At 34.3% G+C, this 15,112-nt stretch overlaps 1 protein-coding gene across 7 annotated transcripts in view; it reads left to right on the top strand.

The window, feature by feature from the left end:
- LOC145263835 (sperm-associated antigen 1-like) overlaps positions 1-15,112 on the top strand; it is a 135,668-nt gene that overhangs the window by 116,131 nt on the left and 4,425 nt on the right. For 5 of the 7 annotated variants that reach the window (XM_080120908.1, XM_080120904.1, XM_080120902.1 and 2 more), the window contains 6 exons: positions 1,918-2,007; positions 2,683-2,796; positions 5,313-5,574; positions 9,909-10,121; positions 11,582-11,656; positions 13,633-13,728. In XM_080120908.1, coding sequence (XP_079977034.1) covers positions 1,918-2,007; positions 2,683-2,796; positions 5,313-5,574; positions 9,909-10,121; positions 11,582-11,656; positions 13,633-13,728 — 850 coding nt within the window. The remainder of the gene's footprint in view (positions 1-1,917; positions 2,008-2,682; positions 2,797-5,312; positions 5,575-9,908; positions 10,122-11,581; positions 11,657-13,632; positions 13,729-15,112) is intronic. The other 2 variants (XM_080120907.1, XM_080120905.1) reach the window with 1 other exon arrangement.

Genomic DNA, 15,112 nt, shown 5'->3' with positions numbered 1-15,112 from the left:
TTATATAGATATGCATTATATATTCTTGAATTATGTTTTTACGAAATATTTTGTTTTATCCCCTCAAAATTTTTGTGAGCATTATGAGAATTTCACTTGGATTCTAATCAACGTTCTGGAGTCTGAAGTTGTGGAAGGACTCATAAAAATACTAACAGTTGTAGTCGGCTTTATTTTGAGAAATCAACAGTTTAAATATTGGAAAACATTAAAATAAAGTTTTGAAGTCTGACGTTTTGTGATCCGAGGAGTCTGGTGTCTGACGTTTTGTGATCCGAGGAGTCTGGAGTTTGACGTTTTGTGATCCGAGGAGTCTGGAGTTTGACGTTTTGGGATCCGAGGAGTCTGGTGTCTGACGTTTTGTGATCCGAGGAGTCTGGTGTCTGACGTTTTGGGATCCGAGGAGTCTGGTGTCTGACGTTTTGGGATCCGAGGAGTCTGGTGTCTGACGTTTTGGGATCCGAGGAGTCTGGTGTCTGACGTTTTGGGATCTGAGGAGTCTGGAGTTTGACGTTTTGAGATCCAAGGAGTCTGGTGTCTGACGTTTTGGGATCCGAGGAGTCTGGTGTCTGACGTTTTGGGATCCGAGGAGTCTGGTGTCTGACGTTTTGGGATCCGAGGAGTCTGGTGTCTGACGTTTTGGGATCCGAGGAGTCTGGTGTCTGACGTTTTGGGATCCGAGGAGTCTGGTGTCTGACGTTTTGGGATCCGAGGAGTCTGGGGTCTGACGTTTTGGGATCCGAGGAGTCTGGGGTCTGACGTTTTGGGATCCGAGGAGTCTGGTGTCTGACGTTTTGGGATCCGAGGAGTCTGGGGTCTGACGTTTTGATTGGATCTTCCAAGACCACACTCCTCTGATGAAACTATATCTGATGGTAAAGCTCAAATGTTGGAGTATTGATGAATGGAAGGATCACTTCATCGTGTCTATTATTCAGCTCCTTTTGAACTTGGAGTGATGGTAATTTCTTCACAACATATACACATGCAAAATATGTTAATCTGCAAACCATTTGCTTACAAATATACATCTGCTTTTGACATAAAATTACTTTTTTTTTATGGAAATCGGCCCAGACAATTAATGAAGTTACTTGATGTAAAATAAAATAAAAACACTTCAAGGTTAAAAACTGGTCAAGCTATATAGATCGATTCTGACCCAGAAAACTGCATTCCCCCCCCCCCCATTTTGTCAGAAACATCACTTGAGGACTAAAAGACAAATTAAGGGAAACAAGAATTAGTTTCAGGGAAAATAAACCCAAATTTTGTCCTCTTGTTAATAAGTTTTATTTATTTTAAAACCGAAATCAAAAAATATCAATATGTTTCACATTAAATAATCAGAAAATTGGTGTGATATAGTAAAATGAAACGATCAAATGGGAAGTTAAATGAATGCAAATAGTGAAAATTGAGTTTATGGCGGTTTTTTTTTTTTATTGTTTGCTGTGTTTTTTTTGTTTTTTTAATTGTTTGCTGTTTTTTTGGGTTTTTTATTGTTTGCTGTTTTTTTTGTTTTTTAATTGTTTGCTGTGTTTTTTTGTTTTTTAATTGTTTGCTGTTTTTTGGGGTTTTTTATTGTTTGCTGTTTTTTTTGTTTTTTAATTGTTTGCTGTGTTTTTTTGTTTTTTTAATTGTTTGCTGTTTTTTGGGGTTTTTTATTGTTTGCTGTTTTTTTTGTTTTTTAATTGTTTGCTGTGTTTTTTTGTTTTTTTAATTGTTTGCTGTTTTTTTGGGTTTTTTATTGTTTGCTGTGTTTTTTTGTTTTTTTAATTGTTTGCTGTTTTTTTGGGTTTTTTATTGTTTGCTGTTTTTTTTGTTTTGTTTTTATTGTTTGCTTTTTTTTTTTTTATCACTTGCTGTTTTTTGTTTTATTTGTTTTTATTGTTTGCTGATTTTTTATTTTTTTAGGCCAGCAAAGCTGAGAGTGACTGTGATAAAAGTTTGAAAAAAGAACCAAATAATATTAAAGCGATGTTTCGAAGAGCGCAAGCCAAAAAGGTGAGTGTTCATCTTTTTGTTTTTGTTCTGTTTGTTTTAAGATACTTATCATCATTATATATATATTATATATTAAAACTTTATTCATGCAAAAAAAAATTGTACCAGATTCATTCCTTCTCAATCTATATATCTATAAAAGTGAACGTGTCTATGTGTCTGTCTGTGTACATTTCCCTACACAATAACTCTGTCAATTTTTAGTCTACAGACTCGAAATTTGATATACAGGGTACTGAGAATTGGGAAAATATATGTGATCGGTTTTCAGCCGGAAATTTGACTGTTAAGGGGTCAAAGTTCAACGATTTGACATCTTAGAACTCTACCAAACTCCTTCAACGATTTGGGGTCTAAACACTTTAAATTTTAGATATAGGTTCCTTGGACATGGATCTAACTTAATAACTTGATTTGAGCCCAAAACAATAAATGTTAAAGGGTCATAATAGGGGTCAAAGTGAAAACAATTGACCGTTTTTTGTTTTTTTTGCTCAGCATACACCTCCAAACACCTGGGCATAGAGAGAAACTGACCTTACATATAATTTTGCCATTGTAAGGAGGTGTTAACTGAATACATAATCACTTAATAATACTTTTAAATGTTTTTTTTCATTTGTAACCATTTGACAAGCTTCAATATTCATCTTGGTTATCTCCCCTTTGTTATAGCTCAAACAGCATTACCGTGAAAGCATTAGTGATTTGAAGAACCTTTTAACAATGGATCCGAAAAATTCTGCAGCCAAAAAGGAATTAGAAGTTGTGAAAAATTTCTGGCGTCAGGTAAGATCATGTCTCACTTCTATTTTTAATCTTTTAATCCTAATCTTTGTATCCAGTTTCTCTCAAATAAAAAAAAAAGTGATTTTTAGATAAATTTAGGTTAAAATGTTAAAGAAACTCAACTCTCAACACGATAAACTCAGAAAAGGGTGGTTTTAATGATGCATTGGAGGCTTCCTTAATTACTTAATTTTATTTGGGTGGTCTAAATGGGGACAATAAATGTGATTTTAGTGTTTCATCAGCAGCTTCAGTTTAATGTCCATTTTACATGCTGTGGGCCAAAGGAATGAGAGTAAAATGCCTATGGACATCTCATTTTATTTTATACTAACAGTAAACGCTAACCGGCATTGCTCAGTGCACAATTTTATTATACCATCCCTGTTTAAGCTGAAACCTACTTATCAAAGGATTCTTATGCACATCTATGTCAAAAACCCTTGTCAAAGGTTTTGTTTTGTCTTTTTTTATTTCCATTCTTTGGGGAGCGGGCGCGTACACAGACCCCACATTTTTAATAAACCACTATTCTAAATATAACATAACCATTTTTGCTCCTTGATACGTCTTCTATCATTGTATGTGGTCAGTTTAGAATAATAGTAAGCCATATTGGAGCCTATTCGTGTACACATGTTGTATAGTGATGGGGTCATATTTAAGGAGATATGATGAGGACATTCCTATTGACTAGAGAGACGGCGGACATGTATATTACAAGATGAGGGGGGAGATACATTTATATGTTTTTTTTTTTTTTTTACATAGGCGTCACCACTTATCAAGGCCAATAGGCCACTCAAGGATAAGGGTTAAAGAGTGTAGAGTAGTCAAAAGGACAATATAGTAATCGATAGTAATGGAAGTTCAGTAAATTTGTTAACTTAAGTGGAACGGCTCATCAGAAACTTGTTCACATTGGACTTGAAGACAACCATATTATAGACAGCTGGAAAGCAGGAAAACTGAAGACAATTCCACAGGCGTGCAGTTCTAAGAAAGAAGCTTTGATATGTTTAGGTTTAGGTACAGATAAAGAGTGAGGAAAATTATTGATAATGTTTTCAGCTAGTCTAGTGTTTCTTGTGAAAGTTTGGCGAGGGGGTACCATAGATTGAAGCTCAGTTGAACACTTTCCATGAAAATAACGATAAAGCAGAGACAAACTCGCAACATCTCTTCTGTGAGATAGAGGTTGCAGCGAAGAGAAAAGGACATCTCCCACCAGGCCACGAAGTCTATTTTGAACCCTATCAAGGCAGGACAAGTCTTTTCTAGCAGCTCCTGCCAATATGTGGCAACAGTATTCCATCCTTGGATGTATCTGGCTCTTATCTTATATAGATAGAGAATTGCATCAGCAGTGAGATATCTACTGGATCAATATAAGGATCCGACCATTTTTCCAGCGGCCTTGGAAACAGATTTGATGTACGTATTCCATTTAAGATCAGGAGTAAAGGTCAAGCCCAGAAGCCTGTCAAAACTTGAGGCCTCCCCAAGATGAGAGCCATTCATTTTAATTAATGCCAGATGGGGATCAGAACGTTGATGATGTAAAGATTGAGATGATAAGAGAGAGTGATACATTTCTTGTAAGAGTTACATAATGATGAGGGGGAGACAAAGTTCATATTAGGGATGTTTCACATATTACCTTTCGCTGTTGAATGATGACACGACATAGTTTTACAAAAACATGATTATAACTTTATTATCAGATTGACCGGTCGAATGATGATGACGTCAAGGAATTCAAAGTCAATCTATATGATTAAACGTTCTCTCTTCGCTTCTAAAGGGACCCTCCTCTGATCATATCAGCTCTTTCCGACCGACTCCGCTATCTGTTTGATCCGGACTCGACTGCCTCTGATCCTCGACGCTAGCTCCTATATTGAGAATTCATTTTTGCTATAACGTCAGACGTGTGGTCTCAAAGCGTGATCGACTCACGTGGCTTAAACATACATATCTAAAACACACTTCTGCAACAAAGAATTCTCACTAACCTATTTTTCAATATATTTTTAAATTGTATTGTTCATTATTTTTTTAGCTGGCTTTTTTAATTCACTTTCCATAAAAGAATGAGCAATTAAATTTTTTTTACAATACAAACATATCTAAACTATTTTATACGAAATTTAACAATGCGAAACTCTAACATTCCATTTTCTGAATCTATTTCTGAACCTTGCTTACAAAGTTCGAATCTTATCTTATTTTAAATTATAAAACTCTATAGAATATCCGGGCGTCCTTATTTGCTTGTTTGCTTGAATTTTGTCTTTCATAAAGGATGATATATATATATATATTAGATTGTGAAATCGCAAAGAAAATTAAAACTAAGTTGAATATAATCTCATTTTCCACTTATCTAATGTTCTTACTTACAGAAAAAGGAGACAACCCTTTTTCCTGTAACACACACACACACACACACACACACATTCAGCTTTATTATATAGATTTATATTTAAATAAAAAATATTTCTTTCTTCCGACAGGAATTGAACGCCATGAAAGCGCATATGGGAGACGGCAAATCTAACAAAGACAGCAACAAATGCAATCAGGAAGGCGATGCATCTTCAGCCAGTGGCAAAAAAGGATCCAAACAGAGAACCCGCGTCCATGTGCATGACGTAGACGAGGATAACAACAGCAGTAGCAGCAGCAATAGCAGTTGTCAGGGCAAGTCTACACAAGCACCAGTCACAAAACCCCATGGCAAGCACCATAAAAATTCAACACCCAAAAAAACAGAAGGTGACATTTTCATATAAATATATATATATTCTAGCAGTGAGACCTAACGTTTCCTTGGATTTAATGATGATCAACAAATGTTTAAGACTTCAATATTTTTATTGTCGTCAAAATTAATGAAATCGGCCATTTTTCAATCAAATCGATTGATTGCCTGCTCTAGTTGGAGACCCATCGCGATGCACTGGGAAGAAGCTTTACCAGCTTCATAAGCAGCAAAGTTCCCACCCCTATACAATAGAGATCTCTAGATGTAAGAAAGCCTTCTACTCTAATAGTTTCTGGTACTTGTACAGTTTAATCAAGACATTCAAAAATGAAAATATCGAAAAAAAGATTATATTGTACGTATCTGTTTTGGACTGAAGATCTCCGAAAAAAAATTTAATTTAATTTGATCGAGTAGTTTTTTTTTTTTTTTTTTTTACGGCGGAAAAACACGTTCTTATGAGAGCGCGTTGCAGTGAACCATTGTGAAATTTGTTGAACATGCCACGGGGAGATAACTCCAGTTAAAGCGCCGATACTCCCTCCCCATCTTTAATAATAGCGTTTCTTCCTAAAAATCGAACCTCTTGCTCGCTATCATAACAAATTGTTTTTTAGCTGTTAAAAAAAAAAAACTACTTGATGAAATTAAGTGAATTTTTTTTTTTTTCAGAGACCTTCATTCCATAACGGATACGTGCAATATAACCATTTTTTCGATATTTTCATTTTTTAATGTCTTGATTAAACTGTACAAGTACCTAGTTTCTTTCCTAGAACTGCTAGACTTTGGAATTCCCTTCCAGGTTCCTACTATCCCAGCTGTACTGACATGCAGAAGTTTAAGTATAATATGAACAGACATCTTGCTGCTCAACTCCCTACATAGTATCCCTGCAACTTATGTCCCCAATAGTAGACCCCTACATAAAAGTGGCGCAGTGCCTTGTTTGGGGTGAAAATATAATCTATATATCTATAAAAGTGAAATTGTGTCTGTGTTTACATTTCCCTACCAAACTACTCTGTCAATTTTCAGTCTACAGACTCGAGATTTGACATAAGAGGTATTGAGATTTGGGAAAATCTTTTTAATCGGTTTTCAGACAGAAATTTGGCTGTCAAGGGGTCAAAGTTCAACGATTTGACCTTTGAAAACTCTACTAAACTCCTCCACCAATTTTGGATCTAAACACTTGAAATTTTAAATGTAGGTTCCTTGGACATGGATCTAATTTTTTAACTTGATTTGAGCCCAAAACAATAAATGTTAAGGGATCAAAATTGGAGTCAAAGTTTTAAAAAATTTGACCTCTCAGCCAATTTTTGGTCTAAACAGTTTAAATTTTACATAGTGTATTTCAGACATAGGGCAAGCTTTTTAATCGGTTTTTGGCCGAAAATTTGGCTACCAAGAGGTCAAAGTTCAAAAGATTTGACCTTTTCGGTCTCTAGCAAACTATTCAGCAAATTTTGGGTCTAAACATTTGAAATTTTACAAAAAGAGTATTCAGACATGCAGTAGGCTTTTTAATCAGTTTTTGGGCAAAAATTTAGCTGTCAAAGTTGAAAGAGTTGACCTTTACAGACTATACCAAACTCCTCCACCAATTTTGGGTCTAAACACTTGAAATTTTAGATGTAGGTTACCTGGACAGGAGTCAAACTTTTTTAATATATAGATATACATAAAGTTATGAACAGTATATAGGGCTCAAGCAAAGCTAGTCTGAACTGCTGGTAAAAAAAGAAACATAATAATGTGGGAATGAAATATGAAGTTTCTGTGTAGCTTACTTGCCATAGACATATTTTCATACAACTACTAATTATTTAATAATTTTTTTAATTATTATACATTCTTTTTTTCTATAAATACAACCCGTTTCATAATGACGTATTAGCAGTGTTATGTTCATGCTAACCAACCAAAGGATAAGTGCAATCTTTATATGAATTTTTGTCGCCTTTCTTTTGACCTCGGCGACCTTGTCGCCTGGGTCTCTACCAGAAATCTAAAATCAGAAATGCCACCATTAAATTTTCCCTGCACATGCACATATTCAAATGTTTACTTATTTTACATGTACATGGTCCTTTGTAAGAGTATCGTATTAGTTGATGGAGAGCAGACAGAAAAAAAAAAAAAACATGACATGACATTTTTTAATAATTATAAAACTCTATAGAATATCCGGGCGTCCTTATTTGCTTGTTTGCTTGAATTTTGTCTTTCAAAAAGGATGATATATATATATATGAGCAAACAGTTAATAAAATATGTTAAAAAACACTTTGAAATGAGTTAAAAACATATTTAATCTGAAAAGGAAACACTAGATAAATGGATAGTCCTTAATCTGCGGAGTTTCGAAGAAATACTTTCCTTCTCATTAGAGGGTAGGAATTAGCAAAATGCGGGATCGGATTTTGCATCTAGAAGTATTTAATGAAACAAAAGTAAGTCAAAGATTTTACTTGAAAACAAAAAAAGTGAAGCAGAGGGAATATGGTGAAGAAAAAGGTGATTACACATGAATGAATAGTCTGGTGGAAGATAAAAAATCCAGTGACGATAAAATCCAAATGTAAAACTTCAAGAAAGTTAAAAGAATTATATATATATATATATATATAGAGAGAGAGATAGATAGATAGATAGATATACACACAAGGTGAGCCAAAAGTAGAAAATGTTTGTGAAAGCGTAAGAGGCAGACTTCAAAGCTGTGTCAATGTTTTGACTCTCGAGTATATATCCAACACAGTTAATCAATCGAGAACCACATCACTATCTAAAAACATAAGATATTAACTGATATATACTCGAGAGTCAAATAATGAGAAGAATATTTTCTTGTCATAGCCCTACTTATTACATATAGTTGTATGCATACGTGATCTTTAAATAAATGTTCTTTATTGTCCACTTACTTTTGGCTCACCGTGTGTGTGTGAGAAAGAAAATTAAAACTAAGTTGAACTTTACAATCAAAATTTATTGTTCGACTGAATACTCCAAAAACCAATTTACAAAGTCCTCATTCCGCGGAGTTTCAAAGAATGCTATTCTTCTCATCAGAGGACAGAAAGAAATCAGCAAATTATATTTGTAGCAATGCTAGAATTTGCTAGTTAAAGCATTAAGTGAAATCGCAATTTATTGTAGTCATAAATTGCCAAGAAAAACAAGTGAAAAAATTTTGGATATGTAAAAAAATATAAAAACAAACTGTGCATTTTATATATATATATATATATGTATTGTTCGTTAGTTGTTCGTATGGTTATAGCTGTTTATTATTTAGTTTGCTTCACACAGAAAATTGTATCTTATTACTTAATTTCTTCCATGTTTACCGTTATGTCACATCAACAATCGGAACTTTATAAAAAGGTTCTTATATGAAAAAGACGTCTGCGGTATTTGAACTGAATTTGGTGTTTATTACAAGAAAATCAAACGTACCTTCTTTTAATTTAATTCACGTGTTCGTTCTATGAGTTGTCTGCATCTGTTCTCTGTTCCTCGGCTCTGGAAACGAACCTATCTCAACATACATGATACACAAGTCTCTGTTTTTGTGGGCAAATAAGTTTTTATTCAGCCATTGATATTACAATATCGAACCTGCATTGTCAAATTGCTACTTTAAGGGAGGATGGGGTTTTTTATCTTGAATCTCAACATCCATGTGGCGCTTGCTGTCTCTATGAGACATTTGTTCATCTATCTTCTCTGAGATCCAGAGACTGGCTTACCGATCTGTTATCTCTGCCACCCAAAATCAGATTCTCCGATCTTGTGATAATCGCATTCCACAAATGATTTTGTGACGTTGCATGTCAACATGTGCTTGTCATTATTCAAAACGTCTATCTTGTTGTAACACATTAGGTAAACAAATGACCTACAGCCATGCTCGCAACAGACCCATTTGAACTTGATAATTTTTAATCTAAAACCATGACCCCGATTCTCAAGTTTATATATCATGCTGGCCAAAACTTCTAATCTGTCTATGTAGGCTCATTATGTAACACAAGTACTAGCTACAGAATGTGTCAGTTTGCATTTTCTCTTGTGAGTTTGTTTTATTTTTCTATGGTTGTATACTAGTGCTCTCACCCTCGGCAATCAACTAATGTGAGAGATGATAGCAGGGCCAGAACAAGAACCGACAAAGACAACTAGAAAAATGGTAAACAGTGTTGAGGTTGACGATTGTCGAGAGGAATGGTATGGTTCTACAGTATGGTCTATTTTAAGAATACCTGTTCTTGTTTGGTGCTTAGAATAATTTATTTTCATCAAGTTCCTTTTTTTTTTTTTTATCTTTGTGCAGGCAACATTCAACATAATCAATCGCAGAGCAATAACAAAAAAGGATGCAAGTCTGCGAGTCGTACAGCGCCACCACCTCCTGTTGCTGCACCGCATATCGATAAAGCCACACCATATGAATTCCTAAAGGCCTGGAACTCCCTCAAGACAGTCCGTAACACAAAGCCGTATGCAGACTTGTTGGCTCAGGTTCCACCTGAAGATCTGCCAAAAAGTAAGTTACATTATTTTTAGTAGTAGTAGTAGTAGTAGTGGTAACATTTTTACTTCCAGAGATTATGGTAATTTTAGTAGTAGTAGTAGTGGTAACATTTTTACTTCCAGAGATTATGGTAATTTTAGTAGTAGTAGTAGTGGTAACATTTTTACTTCCAGAGATTATGGTAATTTTAGTAGTAGTAGTAGTGGTAACATTTTTACTTCCAGAGATTATGGTAATTTTAGTAGTAGTAGTAGTGGTAATGTTAAAGAGCATCTCTCCCCTCTCTCTCTCTGGCTCTTTCATACTCTCTCTATTTTCTCTCTCTGTGTCTCTATTAGATAGTAGATCGAGAGAGAGGGGGAGATGGTGGGAGGAGGTCAGAGAGATATTTTTGTAGTAAATCCACGTTGCAGGAAGTGACGTTTCATCTAACCGGATGTCATGTGATGCTACGTGGCAAGGTTGGTGAAACGTTGAGTCTCTCAGAAAATGCCAAGCCGAGCAGAAGTCTAAAATGGTTCTCTCCTAAGTAAGGGGGGAGATGCGTGCCCCAGACGTGGGACGTGGTAGGTACCCACAGTGGAGACCATCGATGGCGACATCTGCAGATCATGCCTGGGAGAATAAAAGGTTGAAAACCCAACATCTGTCTTCATCTTGTGTATTCCGGCGAAAACAGCAAGAGAGCTCCACCCAGATGAAGACTCTCCCAGAGCAGCGGAACCAGGTATGAACTTCTATATATAAACACATACATCCACAACAGGTGTCCTAACCACTAGACAAACAAACGGTTTAAGAGATCTTGGGTCCCGTTCTCTCGTCTCTTAACACTTGTAATCTCTCTCTCTCTCTCTCTCTCATCGTCGTAAACTTCTTCTCTTCATTAGTAAAATGGACACGTCATCACCAGGGTACCAGTATCCCTCAAGTAAAGTGTCCAAAGTCCAAATCCGTTTCTTCTCCCTCCCTTATGTAACAGTAACATTTTTACTTCCAGAGATTATGGTAATTTTAGTAGTAGTAGTAGTGGTAACATTTTTACTTCCAGAGATTATGGTAATTTTAGTAGTAGTAGTAGTGGTAACATTTTTACTTCCAGAGATTATGGTAATTTTAGTAGTAGTAGTAGTGGTAACATTTTTACTTCCAGAGATTATGGTAATTTTAGTAGTAGTAGTAGTGGTAACATTTTTACCTCCAGAGATTATGGTAATTTTAGTAGTAGCAGTAGTGGTAACATTTTTACTTCCAGATTTATGACGTTATGATTGTAAAAGAAAATGTGCTTTTTTATGACATTATTATGATTGTAAAAAAAAAATGTGCTTTTTTTTGTGACGTTATGATTGTAAAAAAACAAAAATACACGTTTTTAAATCAAACAAGTATTAAAATGTCTTTCTTGTATTTTTTGCTTTAGTTTTTTTTGTCGTCCATATTTTTTATTTTTGAAATTTTTGTTTCTTCAGTGATCAGCAATAAACTTGATGCGGCCATGTTGAATCTAATTACACGTTGCGTCTCCGAACACTACGCCGACAGAGGTAAGGGCTTATAAACTATCAAGGATTCTTCTCTTCCTTCCGAACACCACACAATAATGCATACCAAATCTCATTAATAATTGAGCCTAAATCTGGCTATATTGTTTTTTTTAATTTTTAATCTACAGACATGAAATTTAGTATATAGGTTATTCAGACATGTGTAAAACTTTTTAATCGGTTTTCATCTGGAAAAAAGGGCTTCTAAGGGGTCAAAATTTTAAAAAATGGTACGTGGGAGTTGTCGGATTTTTCTCCATTTTCTGTTTCATGACTACGCATGGTTGAATGGTTCACATTACAGATTCCTTATGTTAAATATAAGTAGGTTTGAAAACGCTTTTTAAAGAGTGTGGCAAGCTGGCCTAATGGTTATCGTTCTTGACTCAGTATCTTTTAAGTTTTAATTTCGATCTTAGCTTGAGTATTTCTTTTTTTACTTACAAGTGAACTGTTTAGAAAAATCATAATACTCGCATGCATACATCTCAGCTTCTATATGAATTGAAATATAATATTTATGTGTATTTTAAGACCGAGCAACAGTGATTTTATAAAAAGAAATGTTAGAAAATAAATAAAAAATCAAATAAAATAGATGTGCTTTATTTACAGCTTCCTTCCCTCTATCGTTTTAAGTATGAGTTTATTCTTTAAAATAAAAATCATTGCATAAAAAAATAAGCAAATGTGACCCCAAAATATTTGTGAAATTTTCAATGGTCAGTTAAAGAGAAATCCTTCTAGACTGACACGATTATTATTGTGTTCTCACTATTGTGAGCGAAAAAAAATCCTAATTTCCCTATTTTTTTGCTTGTTTTGTTTTATTTTATTTTTTGTTTTTATTTTTATTTTATTTTATATTATATTTTATATTGTATTTTTTTATTTTATATTTTATTTTATTTGTTTTTATTTTTTATTTTATTTTTTATATTTTATTTTATTTGTTTTTATTTTATTTTATTTTTTATTTTTATTTTATTTTGTTTTATTTTATTTTTTATTTTTATTTTATTTGTTTATTTTATTTTATTTGTTTATTTTATTTTATTTGTTTATTTTATTTTTATTTTATTTGTTTATTTTATTTTGTTTTTATTTTTTATTGTATTTTTATTTTTTTATTTTTATTTTATTTTATTTTATTTATTATCTGTTCTGCTAGTGATTAGTAAAATAGAAACTCTTCTAGACTGAGGCAATCTTCTTCAAATCCAGTGTTGTTTATCGATACAGAAATTAATTCTAATTTCCCCCTGTGAAATTGCAGTGAAGGAAATAATTGGCCCCACATCTCCAATTCCAAGACTCTTCCAAAGTTTTATACATATTAGAGTAACACGTGATCTATTTGCATTAATAATATTTAATCGGCATCATTTTTTATAACTGCCAATGCTTGGCTCTTCGCAATCATAAAAAAAATGATCATATGCTTATTTTTACTCCCCTCCTCCCGCCTTCAGAATGTTTACGATAGAATTAATGTTTTTAACTAAAGTGTAGTATCTGTTAATCTTTTCTCGTTGGTTTGCGAAAGAGATCATTCTTAACAATTTTTGTCCCAATTTGAAGTGTCTCTTTTTGGGGAGCCGGATTTTCTCCACGTTAACAACAGACATTGCGTCTAACTCTGCACTCATGGGAAAGCAAATAAATCGAACAATACAGTAAATGGTAAAAATGCAGAATAGTTAACAAGCAAAAAAATCGTAAATGAAAAAAATGTCATCATGTTCAAACAGTGTAATGGCAAAATTCAAATTCACAATTTTATCTTCACCTTTCCAATTTCCAGATATGAAATCTATATTTTATGCAATTTTGTTATATCGTTTTTGTTATATTTTTACTCTCGAAATAATTTAAAAATCTTATTTTTATTTATTTATTGTTCGTTTATTTTTATTTGTTTTTGTTTATTTCACAAATAAGATTTTTATATGATTGTATAATTTTTTCAATTTCAGGAACCGCCGAGTTGGGTCTTCAGATTCTTTCCAATGTCACCAAAGTCGAACGCTTCCAAACAATCGCAATGTTCATGTCTTCGAAAGATAAATCAGGTAAAATCTTTTGCTTTTATTTATCGAATGCAAATTCGGTTGATGATTCGGGATTGTAGAATCAGGTTTGAGGTTCGACAATTACAATTACAAAAAATTTGATTCTGACTCCTTATAAGCAACATGAATTGGAGCAAATACATTGGGAACATTGCCAGGAATTCTGCAAAGAAGGCGGACTCCTTCTACCATGCTAGAAAATTACTTGCACTGAAGAGCATTCTAAATCTTTACAAAGTCGCTATTCGCCCATGCATGGAGTATTGTTGCTGCGTCTAACACTAGTCTCCTACTTTAAGACAGGTTCCCAAAAGAAATGTCACCATTATAATAGGTTCCACACTGTCGACCAAACTCTAACCTCTGTACTATCACTACAATGTTTCATTCTTGTGCCTATTTTACAAGTACTTTAATGGAATGTGATCTGATGAACTCTTAGAACTTGTGCCCCCCCCTCGATGTAGAAACCATCAACTAATCCAACAAGCAGCAAAATCCTACCCCTTTACTGTTGAGGTCCTTAGAAAACTTCTACTCTAATAGTTTCTTTTCCTGGACTTTGGAATTCCATCCCTGTTTCCTGCTTCCTTGACAGAAGTTCAAATGTAAATTGAACAAACATCTCGCTGCTCAACTCCCCACAGTTCTCTGTTAGACATGATTCCAAATAGTAGCTTTTTTTTCATTCACGTTCGTCCAATACAAGGCATATCGCCACTTGATCGTAATGGGCTACTATTTGGGATCATGCTTACGGAGGATTAACAAGATGTTGATTTACATTACATTTAAACTTCTGCATATCAGTACATTCAGAGAAGCAGGTAGCAGGAATGGAATTCCAAAGTCTAGCTGTTCGAGGGAAGGAACTATTAGAGTTGAAAACTTTCTGGCATTTAGGGACCTCAACAGTGAAAGGGTGTGATTTTGTTGCTCAGCGGGGTTTTTTTTTTTTTTCGGGGATATGTACGTCGAAGGAGCACAAGTGCAAAAAGTTCATCAGAACACATTCCATTAAAATACTTGTAAAACAGGCACAGGGATGCAGCATTGCGGCGATGGGACAGGGGTTGGAGCTTAGTTGACAAAATGGGACCTATTAGATTGAAAACCCTATCCAAGAGGGAGAGACTAGTGGTAGATGCACCAGCCCAGATGTAACAACAATACTCTATGCATGGGTGAATGGTGGTCTTGTAGAGTTACAGGATCCTCTCAGGTGTGAGTAGTCTTCTAGCACGATAGAGGGAACCCATCTTCTTTGCAGCAGTCTTTGCAATGTCCTCAATGTATTTGTTCCAGTTTGTATTTCCTGTGAATGTTAAGTCGAGGAGTTTGAAGGAAGAATTCTCAGTTAGGGTGGTGCTTGTCATGGATATCG

The sequence above is a fragment of the Euprymna scolopes genome, chromosome 39 (genome assembly GCF_053919585.1).
Source record: "Euprymna scolopes isolate OS-2025 chromosome 39, ASM5391958v1, whole genome shotgun sequence".
Classification (NCBI taxonomy): domain Eukaryota; kingdom Metazoa; phylum Mollusca; class Cephalopoda; order Sepiida; family Sepiolidae; genus Euprymna; species Euprymna scolopes.
The sequence above is the reverse complement of the archived record's forward strand: the minus strand, read 5'-3'. Positions and strand labels throughout refer to the sequence as shown.